Below are 21,265 nucleotides of genomic sequence, written 5' to 3' on the forward strand. Positions count from 1 at the left end.
TACCCAAAAATCAAAGCAGATAATTAGAGGTCAACTATTCAGGTAATGAGAACATTAAACCTAATTATGCACAATCATCTTGTTTTACTTATGTGTGTATACATACCATACAACCTGCTTTTACTCTGTTCTTCAATAGTCAGGACCACCACAGAGCAGATATTATTTAGGTGGTGGATGATTCTCAGCACTGCAGAGACACTGACATGGTGGTGGTGTGTTAGTGTGTGTTGTGCTGGTATGAGTGGATCAGACACAGCAGCGCTGCTGGAGTTTTTAAATACTGTGTCCACTCACTGTCCACTCTATTAGACACTCCTACCTAGTTGGTTCACCTTGTAGACGTAAAGTCAGAGACGATCACTCATCTATTGCTGCTGTTTGAGGACGCTGCCCATGGGGCGCTGTTGGCTGGATATATTTTTGGATGGTGGACTATTCTCAGTCCAGCAGTGACAGTGAGGTATTTAAAAACTCCATCAGCATAGCTGGGTCTGATCCACTCATACCAGCACAACACACACTAACACATCACCACCATGTCAGTGTCACTGCAGTGCTGAGAATGATCTACCACCCAAATAATACCTACTCTGTAGTGGTCCTAGGAGAGTCCTGACCATTGAAGAACAGCATGAAAGGGGGCTAACAAAGCATGCAGAGAAACAGATGGACTACAGTCAGTAATTGTAGAACTACAAAGTGCTTTTATATAGTAAGTGGAGCTGATAAAATGACAGAAACAAGGAGGTGTGTAGAAACAAGGAGGTGGTTTTAATGTTATGGCTAATTGGTGTATATATAGAGCATAGTGTGATCCTCTGTTTTGTGTTGAGGTTCTCTCTAAACAATTAGCAAGGGTTTGTGCAAGCAGCAATGGTAGAAATGGATGTATCCAAGAAATACACAATCTTATTCACCAATGTTGCATTAAAAAACAAAGATGGACTGACGACCTGTTCATGATTTACTAAATTTATGTACAGTAATAAAACGAGCATTTATTTCAGCATACACTTTAAACAGATAATTTTTTCCCCTGTCGTGCCATAGCTGCTTAGCTCACTTGCATTGTCCACCTATAATCTGGGACATCATAAATGTACTTTTTCTGCTTCTGTAGCCTAGAGGTCACTAAGATACTGAAGGTAGAGTTCACACTAAAGGCAGAAGCCACCAACCCACAAGTCACTACCATCATATGAGGCTGGTCTACGAAGCAGACAGGTTTGAGAAAACCTCATTGAATTACAGTCCAGACATGGAGCTGCACTGCTAAAACTAACTTCTAAATAAACACAAGAGAGGCAGGAAACATGGAATCAAGCTAACTAAATAACTAGAGAAATACTGGAACTTAAGGACACATGGAATCACAATAGAGGAAAGGACAAGGAGCAAGAGCAACCATGACAAAGTGAGACACAAACATAAAGGAGAGTAAATGCTAGACATGCAACTATACATATGAACTATATACACTGGCTAATCATTGGGTACATGTGGAACAGGTGAGTATGATAAACACAAGAACAAACCAGAGGCAAGGGGCATTGACTGTAGGAGTGTGCGGTGTAAACAAAAAACATTAAATCCATGTGCTTGCCACAAAGGAGGGCTGAGAATGTAACATGTCTCTCACAGTCACAGTTAGTTTTTTTATTAGTAAAATAATTTTATTTGCATAGTTTGCATGTTTGTTTTAAAAAGAAATCTAAAGTTTGAAATTAGGTCACATGACGTGATATATGTTCACTGGCTTAAGTTATGTGTTTAGGAGCTGGGCCATATGAATCCATTAACCTGTGGAGTAAACCTAATTAAGTTCAGTAGAGGATCATGCTAACCACTATGTAGTTTTATAAGCTTTAAATTTGTAGCTTATTCCACTAAATTCAGCCTTCACGGAATACCTTAAATCTAATCATAACTTTTTCTGGTGCTTTAAACAGACTGTTTAATGGCCCTCATAAAGAAATACATTAAGAAAAAGACCTCTAGATTTTCCAGACAGTTTAGATGGTCCTCTCTCTCTCTCTCTCTTTCTCCCTCTCTAACTCAAATGAATGTGACCATACTTCTGTTTTTCAGCCTTGATTTTATAGATGATAATTGTTTACATTAAATTTGTGTTAAAGCCTTATTTAGTTAATGCAGGCTGCTTAGAGTAAACTTGCTTGTAAGCAAATAAAGCAATAAGCATGATATAAATTTAATACTTCAGTGTTTGCATCACTATATAGGACACAGAGATTTATGTGACTTTATGTGAACTTTCATTATGGCTTGATATTGGATGCCAAGAAAATAATGCTCATTGTCTTTTACATTGCTCATTGTCTTGCTCATTTTTAATAAGACATCTGGCAAATCTGCTGATGTAATGCTGCCTGTAAACATGTTTAGCTGTGATAAATTTTGATGCAACATCAAAGCTGTTTAGTTGCCTGATGTAAGATCCATTGTTTTTCATCTTCATTTGTGTTTAGAATTATTGTATGGTTGCACTGTGATGGACTTACGACCTGTCCAGGGTGTTTCCTGTCTTACTGCAGACAATGAATGAATAAATGATTGTATGGTTCCTTTTCACTGAGACCTTGATTTTGAAAATAAAAGCTCCAGTTATCCAAATTTACCAGGAAGTTGCAATTACAGTGGATTAATAAAATGATACTATATTTTTTAATGAATGGGAGAGAGGGGTGGTCATTTAACTCAGAACCTACCCTAGGAAGACTAGGCACAGGGTGGGAATATACCCTGGGCTAGGGGCCACCACAAGGCATCACACACTCATGTGTTTGAATATAAGATGAAACATGGTAGGAGGCCTACCTGGATATGAGGAAAGCAATTCCTAGAGATAAGGAAATAACCTGTGCAGAAACAAAACATCTTCCTCTGCCACCATCCATTACCAGTCATTTGCGGTAACCGCTTCATTGTGATTACAGGTCACTGTGTTGCAGTGTAAATATAATGTGATGCTGACTAATGACACATATTTACGTTCGGGAAAGGTAAAGTTGTAAGGAAATAGGTAACCCTCATATTTACTGCCATCCCTGAGAGTCTTTCCCCCCTTTATCTCCAAATCTAGTCATTTCCAATTTTTGACTGTGAATCTGCTGCCGCTGTGTAAGCGGCAGCAGATTCACAGTCAAAAATTGGAAATGACTAGATTTGGAGATAAAGGGGGGATGTGATTTGGCTCTCCTTGATCAGATCGATCAAGGAGAGCCAAATCACATCCCCTTTCGAACACGTTGTCCAAGCCACAGCTGCTTGTTATCACATGCCAGTGGAGAGTCACGCTATGCTTTATGTGACCCCCCCCCCACACACACACACACACTCACACACTCACAGAGGCACCCAGAAAAGCCCTCAAGATCGCATATCGGAGTGGCATCCAACCGACCTACCCTCTCTCAAACATCGCCAATTGTGTTTGTGTAGACGCCCGGCCAGGTAGGTGGCTCTGCAGAGATTCAAACTTGCAAGTTTGAGTGTGTGTGGTATTTCATAAGACCACTGCACCACCCAAGTGCCACATAATTGGTTAACAGTGTTCAAATCAATATACTGTCTGTATTGATTAAGAAATACAATGAAAGAAAACTGCACTTTCTTTAAATTCACATATACAGTCCATGGGTACCAAGCTACATTGACACAAACACAAACAATTTGACATATTTAAAATTAAAAGCTATATAAATACATGGCCATAAAGCAGCCAGCTGTCAAAGTAGTTCACCAATAGATTAAATCCTGAAAAAGTGTTAGAACAGAGCAACAACAAGGACAGTGTCTGGTAGTTGTACAGTGGTGTTTAAAGGTACTTGAGTATTGATTTGAAATCCCAACTCCACCATGTACACATATTGTAGTAAAAGCATTTTAGCACTCACTTTTTACTCACTAAAGATTTTTGGTTTGTGTATTATTGTAATTACCCACCATGTTAAAACAACAAACCCGCTTTGTTACATAATTAATCTAATGTTAATTAAGACCAAGGAGGTTGTCAACTCCTTGCTTGCCCTATAAGACACTCTGGATTATATCACTCAGAGAAATGACCAACTCAACAGATTTGGGGTCTTTTGGGAGCTAGAGAAATACAATACTGGCAAACACAGGCTAAACTAAATAAAATTGCTCGTAGGGTCTACCTCTATATCACTTATCAGTTCATGCAGGGAAAAGGAAAATCAGTTGAGCATGTGTGTAGCTTAATGAGTAGATTTAGAAAAAAAAATATCGCCTCTAGTCTGAAAAATGTTCACGAAGTAAAAGCATTAGTAGTTTTTATAATAATGGCTGTGCAGTGTTGTGAAGAATTGGAGGCAGGATTTATGAGTCATGTAAACCAAGGAGATTAATTTCGCTGCTAATTTTCATGTTGTTGAAAGGAAGCTGGGTAATGGATTTAACATTTCAGTTTCTGGGTCTCAAAGCAATGTTCTTGTGTGGTTTAGGTCAATTTAGCAGTCGTTTTGGATGTGATACAGTTTTTAGTATAGCAATAGTCTACATTTTTATGACTCAATAAAGCATTCGAGGGAAAATTACTAAAGGCATTAAACAGTAGTTTGAAGAATGTTTGCTTTTTCTGTGAAAAGGCTTAGTGTCATAGATAAAATAAATAAAAGAAAGTACCTCAGTGCCCCACACTAAGTTTTGAGACTCAAACAAACAATTAACACCAAAACCTATTGTGGTAACATACTTTATATGGGGCAGCAGGGTATCGCAGCTGATAGAGTAGGTGTCGCGTTGCAACATGGGTCCTGGGGAGTTATGTTCCTAGGAAAAACTTACAGAACAATGGAGGCTGGTATAAAAGCCATAGGGAACTAACTCCATGTTGATGCTTATAGTTTTGTTTTACAAGCAAATAAAATTTTAATGTAATATTCATGTGTGCGCATACCATCAGCTTTGTAGTATATATTTTGCAAGAACAATAAATATTCACAATCTCTCCTCAAGGTAAAATGCAACATATGGTCTGTCACTGTTATTCAATCTAACCATTATTCATTATTCCTTATCATATCACTACAGCATAATGTACGTACATTACATAACTTGGAAAAAGCTCAAAATCATTGTGCACTTTAGAGTATGATTGCGAATGTTTTATACTGGTATTTTACATGCACCCTGTGGACCACTCATTATACTTTTATTTCTTTTTATATTCCCATTCTTTTATATTCCAACTTTTCCTTCTTTTATTGACTGTTTATAACTGCTGGGTTTGCAGCTAGTATTTAGGTAGTAAATATGACTGATAGCAGAGCATTTGCTGGAAAACAGTGGCTTAATAACTAATTGGAAACTAGCAGTTTAAAGGCACTTATGATGGGTATGGGTAAGTTCAAGCTATGACACTTCACTAAAATTAGCTGACCACTAAACAATAGATTCTGTAGTTGGCACTAAAAGAATAACATTTAGTAAAATTGTTATTTTCAATTTTATTTATTTATTTTTTTTCTTTAACATTACTACATGTCTGTATAACTAATTATACCACTTATCAATATTTCTTATAAAAATAATACTCCCGTTTCTGTGGGTGCAAAATTGCAGCATGCTTTGACCTTTTTCATGATATATTGTGGTGGTATGGTTGTACAAAAATGAAAAAAATGCTTGAAACACATTAACTTCAGCTTCCCCCATACCACCACAACATAGAGGCTCATTAACCAGCCCCAGCATACTGTTTTCATTTAACCGCTGAGGTAAAGGATGTAACAAGACAGATATGAGCATCTGTGGCCCTGGTGGAAAAGGATATATGGGATAAGGGCACACAAAGAAATCTGAGATGTGAAAGGGGCATTAGAAAGAAAAGACAGAAAAGTTCTTGTAAATTAAAGAGGACTACAAGTGAATGGGTTGACAACTTAATCCCAAAATACCTGTGTGTACTTAAAATAATTACACTAGCTTCAACTGTCTGACTACTGTATGTCCTTTATAAAAGTTATGGCAGATTTTTGTCTAAAGAGGAAGTAATTGTGTTAATAGGTGCAGTTTATCCCTGTTTTGTATCTAATTCAGTCGTTGCCAGTTGGAACTGATCTCTCTCTCTTTTTGCCACCAACCCACCCCTGCTGGAAAAGAACCTATGCATGTCATGTGAGGAGATGACCGCTACTTTTCACCCGCCAGGGGTGGCATCTCACAGTTTGTTTGTTTGTTTATTAGGATTTTAATGTCATGTTTTACACTTTGGTTACATTCATGACAGGAACGGTAGTTACTCATTACACAATGTTAATCAGTTCACAAGGTTATATCAAACACAGTCATGGACAATTTAGTGTCTCCAATTTACCTTACTTGCATGTCTTTGGACTGTGGGAGGAAACCGGAGCACCCAACACAGGGAGAACATGCAAACTCCACACAGAAAGGACCCGGACTGCCCCATCTGGGGATCGAACTGTGAGGTGACAGTGCTACCCACTTAGCCATCGTGTCACCCCGGCGTCTCACAGAGCTGCGCACTTACACCAGCAATAAGGAATCCTGTTTCAGCCATTGTCCCATTCGCATGTATGTATAGGTGCCCAGCCTATCAGCAGAGCTGAGATTTGAACTCGAGAGCTTGAGATCCAAGAACTGTTGGGCTAATGTGTTTTATTGTTGCACCACCCAAGTGCCAATTAGTGCAGTTTTTTAAAGTAATTTTTTCCTTTAAACCTTAATGCAGCAAAATAATTAAGAGTGTTTTTTACAGCTTTATTCATTCATTCATTCGTTCATTGTCTGTTTTACAACCGCTTTATTCTAGTCAGGGTTGCGGTGGCTCCATATCACTGGGCAAAAGGCAGGAAACACTCTGGGCAGGTCGACTGTCCATCACAGATTAAACACAAATACACACACACACTTTTTAGTATCTCCAATTAACCTGACTGCATGTCTTTGGACTGTGGGAGGAAACCCACACAGACATGGGGAGAACATGCAAACTCCACACAGAGAGGACATGGACCTCTCCACCAGGGAATCAAACCTACGACCTTCTTGCTATGAGGTGACAGTGCTACCCACAGAGCCACCATGATGTCCTTTTTACAGCTTTACACATTTTTCCTTATAACATGAAGATAACAAAAAAAAATTGACAGTTCTGAAAATTCATATAAAAAAATTGAAATACTAAAGTAACAGTGTTTAAAAAATTAATTTACTGATTTATACTTCATAGTGTCAATTTCGCTTTATTTAAAGCCATCAGTCTCTTTTATCCCACATTTTACTGTGTTTGGGGTTTTGGTTCTCCCTTGTAGTTATACTGTGACTAAAACGGTCTATGGTGGCTCTGTCAATGCATGTTCACACTATCCCACCTGTACTGCAAAGTCACTGCCATTAGTCTGTATTGCTATGTCACTGCCATACTTGAGGCTAAAGGACTACTTGATGTTATTGGAAACTGCAGTAATTGCACCCACTTGGGACACAATGTCTAGAAACTAAAGTCAGTTCAAAATTATTTGTATAGAGCTTTTTACAATAAACAGATGTACTTTACCTCTCTATGGCTGAGCATAGTCGACTGACATAGTTGGCCTTGTCTGTGGATGGGAAGGTCAGACGAGGTTTCTCCTTTATTCTATCTCCGCAAATGTCTGAGGTGCCAACTTGAGTGGTGGAGAGATACACATGGAGATTAGTTTGAATCTGTATGCATGATAAAGCTCTGTGCGAGGCTTCACTGCTGACAGATGAATAAGACGCGGCTAGCTACCACTGCATGCGTGAGGAAGGGGGTGTGTGGCACTGTGTAGCCAGAATGGGATGGTGCGTGGTGTGTGGCAGAGGATTGCAATGTGCAACCGGGAATTGGAAACAACTATATTGGGAAGATAACGAACAAACAAACAAAAACAAAAAAACAAAAAAATGCTGTGGCGACAAGTTAGCTGTGACAAAAGGACACCTTGTTTGCATTTAGATAGAAATCCCATGTTTACTAATCCTGGAATTGCTTTTTGTGGCTTTGTAGCTCTTCAATAAGATGTAATTCCCCCCTGTGATTGAATTTGAACTAGAACACATTTCATACAAAACTGCATGTAAATACAGTGTCAATACCATCAGCCAGTAATGTCAGTGTTAAGTATTGTTGAAGTTTGCTGCTCATTGAAAGCAGTTTTGCTGTGTATCATGTGAAACACTGTAAAAGCCATGGTAAGCTGCAATATGTACCCAGACTCAGAGTGAGTGAAGCGCAAATTCTGATGATGTGAAGTGTTAGTGTAGTGTTAGGAACTAGTGTAGGTGTATGCAAAACCCATCACAGACAATGCCCAGATACCCAGAACTCCTGTCCAGCTGTCCAACACAATCTAGGTAAAATACAAGGGTTATAAAAAATAACTTATAGACCAATGGTTAACTATAAACTGATTAATTACTGATCCCACAATTGTCAATTTAAAGTCAACTTACAATTGATGTAGCCTGCTCAAGCAACTTTGCTCAATGTCACGTTTGCCCTGGATTTTTTAATTTCTTTGTGTTTGAATTGCACAGTAACCTATAGGACCCTGACCTTAACCGTTTCACTCTTATCTTAATGATATTCCTTAGATTTGGTGCATATGAAAACTGAATGCAGAATGGCATACTGATGATTTGATACCAGACCAATTTCAGGACACCCATGTACACACAAAATATGTCAAACTTTTCACAGATAGTGATTGGAGACAAAGATTAACATCCAGTCCCCAGATCTCCAGTGCTGTGCAGCAATTACATAACCCTCTGTGCCCCTAATAGTCTCCTAAAGTAGCAAAGTTACAAGACACCTTTTTCTTGAAAAAGTACCTATAAATGAATATTTTGAAATAACACTATGTCAGTGTGATTTGCCTTTTCGACTCATCTCTGATCACTTGTGGATGAAGATGAAGTTATGAATTAAATAAAACTTTCTGTACATAGTGCAGCTGTGCCCTGTATAACTTCTACTACAGAGACCCACTTCTGTAAGCAGTGATAGGGCTATGGGGGGGAGGAGAAAAGTGAGAGTGAGTGTGTGAGTGTATAAGAGAGAAACAGGAGGAGGAGGTTTAATGAGAAGAGAATGTTCTTTGCTCGGGCTATTGTAGTGGGTGTCTGACGCATTTTTGTGGCGTTCACCGTTAACTCCTGAGAGAGAGAGGGAAAAAAAGAGGTAGAAGGAGTGTGTAGTAGAAAGAGGTTGACTGATTATGTGTCAGATTTGGGGATGTAAAGGTAGGCTGCTACCTAAAAAGCTTTAAAACTGGGTCCAAAAGTATTTGAGTTCAGAAATCAGCTTCTCAGGCATCTGCACTAGAACAGCTTCTGCAAAACTGGACTTAAAATAATCCTGAGACTAATAAACCTCAAGTGTTTTGGAGCATGTTTCCTGTATTGAACTATCTAGAGAGCAGTCTGGATAAAAAATAGGATCCGTCTGTTCCATCTGTCTTGGCTGTCCTACACTTAACATCAATGTATATATTTGCCTGAGTGTCATGCCATAAAAAGAGCTCTCCTGGGTAAGAAACAGAAGAAGAAAAAAAAGTATTCACAAAACAACTAGAAGAAAGAAGCTAATCGTGGAGAAACAAGAAATCCTATGACAACATCAATAAGGATCTTGCTTTGGACCTGACCTGTTTCAGGTGTGTTTTTTTTCTTTTGGTCAGTTTATCTATTTGTCTCTTTTTCCATCTACCCATATCTTCTGGCATGGGGAGGCTGCATGGTCTTTGGTATCTGGCAGTGGTAATGACTGTGACAATTAGTGCAGAGAGGAGGCAGCACAAGGTGCAGCATGGAGCCTGCAGCTACACCTTTATCCTGCCAGAGATGGAGCAGTGCCCACAAGCTGGCAACTTCCGAATCAGCAACTCTCTGCAGAGGGATTCGCCATCACCCCCTGACACAGCCCAGGCGAGTCAGGAGAGTCCTGAGTCCAGCTGGCAGGCAAAAAAGCTGGAAAATCTCCAGAGCGCCACTGAAAACAACACACAGTGGCTGCAAAAGGTAAGCAGCAAAATGTTCTTTATGCATGCTATATTTAGCTGTAATCATATTTTGGAGGATGGCAGCACATTTACTGGTAAATGTTAGAATTTTTTAGATTGATAATAATAATAATTGGGGTAATACTGTCCTTGTTTTAAGGAGTTATTGGTTTCCAAATGCACAATTGTTCTAGGTAGGCTGACAATGCTGTCATTATCAAAAATGCCTTTTAGGACCACTGAGAAGCTTTTAGCCCAATGTATTAGTATTAGTACTTGTTATGCAACTAATCACATACATCATTTGTTAATGAATCTATAGGTAAGTTTAGCTGCAATGTAAGTCAATGGGACTCCACTTGTCCTTGCCATGGATCCTGCTGAGCATAAGGAGTAGCTAGGTTGTTAACCAGTCTAGTATTAGTAGAATTAGTATTAATAGTAGTGCACACAAATTAAACTGTGTGGCAATACTTTACTCTTAATGAAATTTAATTTACTACAAACAGCAAAGATAAAAAGAGGTAAAATACATTGAAACCATTCATAACCATTTGTACAGGGCTTTTTAAGCAGCGAAAAATATTTGCAATGATAGCATTTGCAGTTTTAACAGCCCTTTATCCATCTTCCTACTCATGAACATGGATTTAAATATATTTATACCCGTAGTCTTTAATTTAATCCCTATAAATATTACTGCCAATTTTGTCTGTACCATACTATCCACCAGAAAATCAGTCCTAACTAGCTAGGAGAAATGAATGAATAGTTGTGCACACATGACTAATATGGTACTGTAGCCTGCTCTTCACAGGTAGAAATGCAGTGAAACCAAGTTAATTAAAAAATAATGTTGTTTTTAAAGAAAGATTGAAACAATTATCATATATCATTAAAAGATACAAGTAATTTAAAGAAATTATAGTGTACAAAAGGTAAGGGCACAAAAGGAAATGAATACTGTGTGCTCCAGACCAAAAACATGCATTTTTCAAGTAGATGATACAACCCCAAATCAGAAAAAGTTGGGACAGCATGGAAAATGCAAATAATAAAAAACACAGAGTTTCTTACATTTACTTTGACTTTTATTTGATTGCAGACAGGATGAACCTGAGATATTTCATGTTTTGTCTGCTCAACTATATTTCATTTATCGATAAACATCAATTCCTGCATTTCAGGCCTGCAACACATTCCAAAAAAAGTTGGGACAGTAAAGCATTTACCACTCCACACATTCTCTATTGGGGACAGGTCAGGACTGCAGGCAGGCCAGTCCAGTACCCATACCCTCTTCTTCTGCAGCCATACCTTTGTAATGTGTGCAGCATGTGGTTTTGCATTGTCTTGTTGAAAAATGCATGGACGTCTCTGGAAAAGATGACGTCTTGAAGGCAGCACATGTTGCTCTAAGATCTCAATGTACTTTTCTGCATTAATGCTGCCATCACAGAAGTGCAAATTACCTTTGCCAAGGGCACACTGACACAGCCCCAGCCCCATACCATGACAAACCCTGGCTTTTGGACTTGCTGTTGATAACAGTCTGGATGGTCCTTTTCGTCTTTGGTCTGGAGCACATGGTGTCCATTTTCTCCAAAAAATACCTGGAATGCTGATTCATCTGACCACAATACATGTTTCCACTGTGTGATGGTCCATCATAGATACCTCCGAGCTCAGAGAATTTGACGCCGCTTCTGGACATGGTTAACATAAGGCTTAAAACATAAAGTTTTAAGTGACATTTGTGCATGTAACTCTGTATTGTAGTGCTTGACAAAGGTTTGCAAAAGTAATCCCTTGCCCATGTGGTTATATCAGCTATTGTTGAGTGGCAGTTCTTGATGCAGTGCCGTCTGAGGGATCGAAGATCACGGGCATTCAGCTTAATGAAATGAAGTTAAGCAGATCGAACATAAAATATTTTGGGTTCTGTCTGCAATCAAATAAAAGTCAAAGTAAATGTAAGGAACACTGCATTTTTATTTTATTTGCATTTCCCATGCTGTCCCAACTTTTTCTGATTTGGGGTTTTATGTATATATAACCCACACCTTAACACATGTTTGCAAGAAAGATAGGAAATTGGAACAGATGATATCAAATAATGAAGTTTTTCAGGTGTCGTTTTGTCCTATAGACCATTATATCACACTTTAACACACACACACACACACACACACACACACACACACACACACACACACACACACAAACACATGTAAAGATGTACTCTAATATTTAAGATCTTAGGAAATCGGGGGCCCAGTCTTTGAGGTGTCACATCTGGAAATAGACCACTCCAGCACCCAGTGTGGGGAGGTGGAAACTTTGGCTCCATTGCTCAGCATATAAACATGTGGACAAAGTAACAGAATTCGTGCTGTGTACACAGAGATGCCAGACTATGACTAGGACACTTAACTATGCACACATCCATGTCTGAGTAAGCATGAGTTTACATTTGGTTAAAAGGCTGTTACTTAGCACAATATGTACAAAGGTAAAAGTGGGAAAGAGAAAAGTAAACTGTCTGTTGTATACTGGAGATTGTTGGTCATTAAGGCCAAGGAAGTTAACTGGATTTGCAGAAGCATAACTGGAAGTTTAAACTATTGTTTATCGTTTACTTTATCTGCTTGTACTGGGCAAACAGATGCTTACTTACTGGCAAGAATTCATTCATTACTTACAAAACCAGTTTCTGGAAAATATTGGATATGTTGTACAATGCAGTAAAAACAAGAATATGTTGTTTGTTTATTCTCTAAAAGCTTTATTTTTCTGACAAAGGTAACAAATGTTGGGCTTGGTTCTGGCTTCATGGAGTTTTCAACATTTTATAAAATAAGCTTAACCTAAACATTACTTTGAGTTTTTAGTTGGATGGAAAGACCTGTAAAAAAACATACATTAGCACAAAACACAATAAACAATTTCCAATCCCTTAATTTAAAATAATTTCAGTTGCTTTAATCTTGCAAATTTTCAATAGACAAGTGACCCAGTGCATGTTGTTTTGCTCTTTGGTCTAAGATGTATTGCTGCATGTGTGACCTTCCTTTAAAATGTCCAAAATCCCCCAATGTTTATGGGTATTCAAAAGTTCAAAGGGGGTGAACCTGGTGGTAGCCTGGCATACCTCACAAATGGCAAGCAACTGAGGCTCTTTGGAACCAGCAATTAGGTTAATACTTCACCTGTTTGAGTGTCCTGACTTACTCTATACAATCTGCCATCAATAATGGCAAAGTGGGTTCTAATCTTGTTAGAAAAAGCAGCATCTTTATCTCTGCCACCTCCAGCTCCTTCTCCTGTCTTTTTGTCAGTGCCACTGCCTCTAAGCCAGGGATGTCCAAACTATAGTCTGCGGGGCATTTGCAGCCCGTTGCCATTTTTGAAATGGCTCGCGAGGTATTTCAGAAATAAAATTAAAATTTGGCCAACTATTAAGCAGGTTATTATTATTTTCTTTTTAAACTGCTTGAACTGTTTGTACTCCGGGTGTCGTTATCGCATATAACAAATCTAAAAAGCTACCTATCGTCTTTTCCCCAACTGAAAACATTAACATTACACCTACATTAATGTCTCCGGGTTTTTGAATATGAAATCTGGACAGTGTAAGATTTTCAGAGAGCTGGGAAATGTTCTTTTCACTAAGTTCAGAGAGAACTGTGTATGTTTAATTTAAAGAAGTATAATAATCTTCCCTTTAGGATTATAAACTGGTGAGTGAAATTGGCAGAATCTTAGTTTACGCAACACTGTCAAAGATAGATGATTAGTCACTCAAATAAAAAGAAAAGAATATATTTTAGTAATCAAGTAGGTCTATTATATTTTATTTGTTTTATTACAAAACTTTTTATTCTTTTTTTAACTCCATCTTGCCCCCCTACAAGAAAAGTTTGGACACCCCTGCTCTAAGTCATACAAGATATCAGACCTCACTACTGTCTTGTGAACTTTCCTTTTCATTCTGGCAGAAACCCTTCTATTGAAATAACTCCTACCACTGTCTAAGTGATTTTAACCTATAAATAAATTTAAGTGTTATATCACACTGAATAAATCATCAATCAAAACAACATGTCTATATTACTGTTCTATAAACTTATCCATTTATTCATTGTCTGTTTTACCACCACTTTATCCTATTTGGGATCATTGTCGATACAATTCACTGGGCAAATAGTAGAAAACACCTGGACAGGTCGCCAGTTCATCACAGGGCAAGCAAACATACACACACACACATTCAAATATAGGGCAATTTTAGAGTGTCCAGGTGACGCAGCGGGAAATTCCGCTAGCACACCAGCTCCAAGATTCTGAAATCTTCGGTTCAAAACTTAGTGTTGCCACTGGTTGGCTGAGCATCATCTAGCAGTCATAATTGGCAGTGCCTGCAGCAGACACGTTTTTGCTAGGACGGGATGACCAGACTATGTGGGTGGGGTCTTCAAAATGCTGTGTAAGGACCCTGATTAGCAGATAGAGAGGCGCCTGTGAAATGGGCATGGGTGAAAAAGGGTTCCACTAAGGGCTGTCGGAGGAGGCATGAGCAGCAGTATACCCAGTATCGGAATACAAATTGACTACGCTAAATTGGGGAGAAAATGCATAAGAATCTAGGGCAATTTTATTAGCTCCAATTAATCTGACTGTATGTCTTTCGACTGAGGGAGGAAACCACAGCTCTCAAAGAAGACCCACACTGACACAGGGAGAGCTTGCAAACTCCACACAGAAAGAACCTGAACCGCTCCACCTGGGAATCGAACCCAGGACCTTCTTGCTGTGAGACGACAGTGCTACATACTGAGCCACGCTGCCACCCCTTGTTCTACAAAATATAAAAAATACTATATATTTGTATTACATAATATTGTGTTAGGTGCTTGGGTGGCACAGCGGTAAGTACACAACATTGAACCATGTATTCCACTGCTGCTGAGATCTGAGGAAGGAGGTGGTCAAGGTTCTGCGATGAACTGGTGTCCTGTCAAGGGTACAGTATATTATAAACATCACCGTTTGATTGGAATGCACTGGAAAACCAAGAAAGTGGAAAAAAGTGCAGATTGGTTAATTTGCTTTATGTTTATTCATGCCACATCAAAAATTCAATGAGAAGAAACAAGATGAAGCATGTATGTTCTTATCTATGTAACGTGTGAACAGTAAAAGTTTTAATAGTTTCCTTCTGTGTAGAGGATAAAAATACCCTCTCCCTCATACAAAAACTCAGAGATACATCCCCAGAGGCTGATTTGACATTTTTTTTAATACAAGCAATGTAGGCTGAAACTGTTTTACTGTTTTATAGTAATATGTAATGAAGTGATACCCCCCAAAAAACTAATAAAAAAAGTAAAAATCTGTGACTACTATGGAGACTAGGTCTATGGAGATGGATGATGCTTCTGTCAGCATTACTGTTCTGGCAGGATGATTAATATTTCAGTGGTTGTGTTAATGTTTAATTTTCTGCACTCCAAAATCTTCAAATCCTTAAACTAATTCATTAAATGATTTGTAGATTAAAAAAGGCTATAAATGATACTTAAAATGAGGATCATAAACAGGCATGCACTAACATGTTTCAGTATGATTAAGTGGGTATTAGTGCTAAGTGTACATACAGGATGTTTATATTCCTTTTCCAACATGTGAGGATTTTTTGTATTAATGCACTTGCTGTATATCTCTGCTTCATGTTGAAAGCTCTTTGGCTTGTTCTGCTGTAATGACTATTTCTGCCATTTATACAAAAAAACAGCAGCAGATTTTTTCAAAGAGGGTGATCTGATCTAATCTGTTCTTTTTTTATACTCCCAGCTGGAGAATTACATCCAGGAAAATGTGCGCTCTGAGATGGTGGAGATTCAGAGGAACGTCATTAACAGACAGACAGCGACCATGCTTGAGATAGGAACCAATCTACTCAGCCAGTCGGCAGAACACACACGCAAAATTACAGATGTAGAGACGCAGGTGAGCCATAGCAAAGAGCATACTACCTATGTAAATTAATTAATAAAAAAATAAGTATTACCTAAATAAAAGATCACCTACAACCCCAAATCAGAAAAGGTTGGGACAGTATGAAAAATGCAAAAAAAAAGAGAAAACCCCTGTGTTTTTTATATTACTTTGACTTTTATTTTATTGCAGGCCGTATTAACTAAAAATATTTTATGTTTTATCAGGTCAGCTAATTTCATTTGTTAATAAACATTCATTCCTGCATTTCATGCCTGCAACACATTCTAAAAAAATCAGTATGAGGACAATATAGGGCTGATACTGAGGTTAAAAAAGGTTAAAAAATGTAAATAATTATGTGACCAGGTTATGTCAACAGGTGATTGTAGTGATTTGGAACAAAAGCAGTATTTACAAAAGGTCAGATAATCTCCAGTTTGTCAATAAATGTGTGAAAAAATTGAAATATTGAAATGTTTAAAAACACCTCAAACAAAGATTGAAAGGGAATTTGCATATTTCTCGAACTACAGTGTATAGTACTACGAAATGATTCAAGGAATTTAGAGAAATTTCAGTGCATAAAGAGCAAGGGTGTTAGCCTGCACACCCAAAATCTCTGATCCCACTGCATCAAGAACCATCAGTTATCAATAGATCATATTAGCAAATAGATACAAGATTACTTTGGCAAACCTCTATCACACACTACAATACGGAGTTACATTGACAACTTTACTGTGCAAAAAAGAAGCATTATGTTAACCATGGCCAGAAGTGGCGTTGATTTCCCTGGGCTCTGAGGCAGTTGGGACGGACCATAACACAGTGGAAAGGTGTATTGCGGTATTCTAGATCTTTTTTTTTAAAGAACTGGATGCTGTGTGCTCCGGACCACACTGAACTCCAGTGTGCTGTTTTAAGTGTTGTGAGAAGGAATGGCAACATTACAAAGTGGTAAATGCTTTACCATCCCATCTTTTTTGCAATGTGTTGCAGGCCTAAAATGCAGAAATGAATGTATATTAGCAAAGGAAATGAAGCTGACCAGACAAAACATACAGTGTTCAGGAATGTAAGAAATACTGATTTGGGATTGTAGATGATGAGAAGTATGTTTTAAAAAAATCATAAGAAACTGCTATCTGTGTAATGCATTTAACACAATAAGTAATGTGCTTTTCTCATTTGACATACCTAAAGATACCAGTTAGCATTATTGTGTTTTCTGTTAGTTTCTTAAAGAGAAATAATTATGCGATGAAATATCCCGGTGATTAAAGTTTCTTTTCTTTTTCATATATATATAAACACAATTTATAAATGTCACTGGTGGCTCAGGGATCAGTGTTTTAAGCCACAGTAACAGACGACGAAAATGTTCTGACTTTTACATCAAAATCTCACACTGTCAATGCTGCCATGAGCCATTAATGCCTCGAAATTTCCTTTTTCACTTTTAGATTGAGTTTTATCCAGGCATAACATGCTAGCTAATGTGATTTTGTGATTGATGATATAATGTGATGGTGCATTTGCAGGTGTGTCATTAAAGAACCTGATAATCTGAATAATTGTGCACGATATTGCACCTTGTGTCATATAAAATTGGTGTGAGTATCTAAATAATCTCAGAAGACCTCTGAAATCACACAGTGTAAAGCTGGGTTTAAAAATTACTGGTACTTCATCCATAACAGACTAGCTTGGAAACAAGCTAAGATAAGATAACACTTTATTAATCCCTGAAGAGAAATTTCAGAAAAGCTATGCAGCGGTGCTAGTTTATGTTCTTTTTGACGGCCTTTTAGAAATAGCAGTTTGCAATTTTTTTTAACTTTGACAATTATCCAGCATGTTCTACTAAAAATCAGCAAATGTGACAGTTTCAATAAATCACACTGCAGACGTATCCACACCTTCATTATAAAGTTTGATGTTTCAGATTTTTGTTTATTTACTCACCACAATTCACTATCTTCAAAATGTCTTTATTAAGGACTGTAGTAAAAAAGAACAATTTACTTTCTGTTCACTACATTTATACTCTGCGTAGTGTTTATAATAATGGTATGCAATTCAAAAATGCTATTTGGAATTCTGCCACATAACGTAGAAAGTACAAAGGCAAAAGTAATAATGTAAATTCACAGATTGGGCTCCAATTTCTCTGTGAACTTAATAAAAAAAAAGGCTTATAAATGTTGACCTGCATCACATTTACTGACCCTAAATAAAGTGTCAAATGTCAGTTTAATATTTGTAAATACTGTGTCGATCATGTTTTGCACATTTGAATTAATAATTCAAAATTAATAATTCAAATCCTTGTTTCTACACTCACGGTCCATTTTATCAGCTCCACTTACCATATAGGAGCACTTTGTAGTTCTACAATTACTGACTGTAGTCCATCTGTTTCTCTGCATGCTTTGTTAGCCCCCTTTCATGCTGTTCTTCAATGGTCAGGACTCTCCTATAGGACCACTACAGAGCAGGTATTATTTAGGTGGTGGATCATTCTCAGCACTGCAGTGACACTGACATGGTGGTGGTGTGTTAGTGTGTGTTGTGCTGGTATGAGTGGATAAGACACAGCAGTGCTGACTGAGTTTTTAAACACCTCACTGTCACTGCTGGACTAAGAATAGTCCGCCAACCAAAAATATATTCAGCCAACAGCGCCCCGTGGGCAGCATCCTGTGACCACTGATGAAGGTCTCGAAGATGACCAACTCAAACAGCAGCAATGGATGAGCGATCGTCTCTGACTTCTACAAGGTGAACCAACTAGGTAGGAGTGTCTAACAGAGTGGACAGTAAGTGGACACGGTATTTAAAAACTCCAGCAGAGCTGCTGTGTCTGATCCACTCATACCAGCACAACACACACTAACACACCACCACCATGTCATTGTCACTGCAGTGCTGAGAATGATTCACCAGCTAAATAATACCTGCTCTGTGGTGGTCCTGTGGGGGTCCTGAGCATTGCACAACAGGGTGAAAGCAGGCTAAAAAAGTATGTAGAGAAATAGATTAACTACAGTCAGTAATTGTAGAACTAAAAGTGCTTCTATATGGTAAGTGGAGCTGATAAAATGGACAGTGAGTGTAGAAATAAGGAGGTGGTTTTAATGTTATGGCTGATTGGTGTACACTTTAGCAATTGTAGAGGTACAGGTAGAGGCGGATAACTGACAAAAAGGCCACAAAAATGACCCAACTAAAACAGATGTAGCTGTAAGAATAGAGTAAGTGAACCTTATACACAGTGATACAAACCATGATCTTCTGACAAGACTATGTTAATTGATTATAAACAGAGGACATTTAAATTTGAAACCATGCCTAAATAACTGCTTTGTGCATGGGGGCGTCATGCTAAAAGAAAAGTAGACTTCTCCAAACTGTTGCCAAAAAGTTGGAAGCACATAATTTATTCCTTCTGATTTTTTACACTTAATAGTAGCTGGTGCTGCGAAATGTATGTGGCCCTATGGACTATATGGTGGAATATAGTTATCTGTTTTCATTTGAGATAATAGTTTATATTTATGTTTTCTTTTAAGCTACATTTACATTTAGCTGACACTTTTATCCAAAGCAACTTACAGTACTGTGACAGTATACACTGATCAACCATAACATTAAAACCACCTGCTTGTTTCTACACTCAAGTGTCCATTTTATCAGCTCCACTTACCATATGGGAGCACTTTGTAGTTCTACAATTACTGACTGTAGTCCATATATTTTCTCCACATACTTTTTTAGCCTGCTTTCACCCTGTTCTTCAATGGTCAGGACCCCCACAGGACCACCACAGAGCAGGTATTATTTAGGTGGTGGATGATTCTCAGCACTGCAGTGACACTGACATGGTGGTGGTGTGTTAGTGTGTTTTGTGCTGTTATGAGTGGATCAGACACAGCAGCCCTGCTGGAGTTTTTAAATACTGTGTCCACTCACTGTCCACTCTATTAGACCCTCCTACCTAGTTGGTCCACCTCGTAGATGTAAAGTCAGAGATGATCACTCATCTATTGCTGCTGTTTGAGTTGGTCATCTTCTAGACCATCATCAGAGGTCACAGGATGCTGCCCACGGGGTGCTGTTGGCTGGATATTTTTGGTTGGTGGACTATTCTCAGTCCAGCAGGGACAGTGAGGTGTTTAAACACTCCATCAGCGCTGCTGTGTCTTATCCACTCATACCAGCACAACACACACTAACACACCACCACCATGTCAGTGTCACTGCAGTGCTGTGAATGATCCACCACCACCCAAATAATACTTACTCTGTGGTGGTTCTGTGGAGATCGTGACCATTGAAGAACAGCATGAAAGGGGGCTAACAAAGCATGCAGAGAAACAGATGGACTAAAGTTAGTAATTGTAGAACTACAAAGTGCTTCTATATGGTAAGTGGAGCTGATAAAATGGACAATGTGCACAGAAACAAGGAGGTGGTCTTAATGTTATGGCTGATCGGTGTATATTGTCTAAGCAATTGAGGGTTAAGGGCCTTGCTCAAGGGCCCAACAGTGGCAACCTGGTAGTAGTGGGGCTTGAATCAGCGACCTTTCGATTACTAGTGCAGTACCTTAATTGCTAGGCTACAACTGCCCATTTTTTGGCTGTTTTAATCACAAGCTTTAATAATAAATTGCAGCAAATCAGTATCATGTAACCATGCTTTCTCCACTAGCAAACATCATTGTTGGAATAGATCACAATGATGTTTCCTTTTATTAAGTCAAGTAAGTTCATTAAAGTTAACCCTGCTAAAGCTGTCTAAGTTACCTGTAACTGTTATTATGAAGTGGAAACAGACGCTCACAGAATGGATCTGCTAAACAGCATATCAAAAGTATCAAAAGCTTCTAAGTGCTTGTGTAAACAATTCCACCCTATGAAAGTTGAGTGGAGGCTTCATGAATCAGTTTCTTATTGTTGAACAGCTTGACAAGCCCAAGGTTCAAATCCATAGCAGCATTATCAGCCATTGCTATGGATTTATTAGAAGACTTGTGGCTGAATAAAAGTGAATCCCTGCAGTCATGACTAAATTGCCTTTCAAAAAGAGTGTAAAAAGTTTTGTATGTTCTCTATGTTTGCAAGGTTTTCTCCAGGTTCTTACTTTTCTTTTACCTCTCAAGAAGATGCAGACGATATATTGGACACTCTAAATCGTCTTAGGTGTGAGTGAATATGTGCTGGTGA

At 38.3% G+C, this 21,265-nt stretch overlaps 1 protein-coding gene across 2 annotated transcripts in view; it reads left to right on the forward strand.

The window, feature by feature from the left end:
- angpt2b (angiopoietin 2b) overlaps positions 1-21,265 on the forward strand; it is a 56,254-nt gene that overhangs the window by 8,007 nt on the left and 26,982 nt on the right. Inside the window, exons 2-3 of one of the 2 annotated variants that reach the window (XM_062990714.1) lie at positions 9,768-10,056; positions 15,891-16,046. In XM_062990714.1, the coding sequence (XP_062846784.1) occupies positions 9,799-10,056; positions 15,891-16,046 (414 nt within the window). In that variant the 5' untranslated portion in view covers positions 9,768-9,798. Of the gene's footprint in view, positions 1-9,688; positions 10,057-15,890; positions 16,047-21,265 lie in introns of those variants that run through there. The other variant, XM_062990713.1, reaches the window with a different exon arrangement.

The sequence above is a fragment of the Trichomycterus rosablanca genome, chromosome 2 (assembly GCF_030014385.1).
Source record: "Trichomycterus rosablanca isolate fTriRos1 chromosome 2, fTriRos1.hap1, whole genome shotgun sequence".
NCBI lineage: Eukaryota > Metazoa > Chordata > Actinopteri > Siluriformes > Trichomycteridae > Trichomycterus > Trichomycterus rosablanca.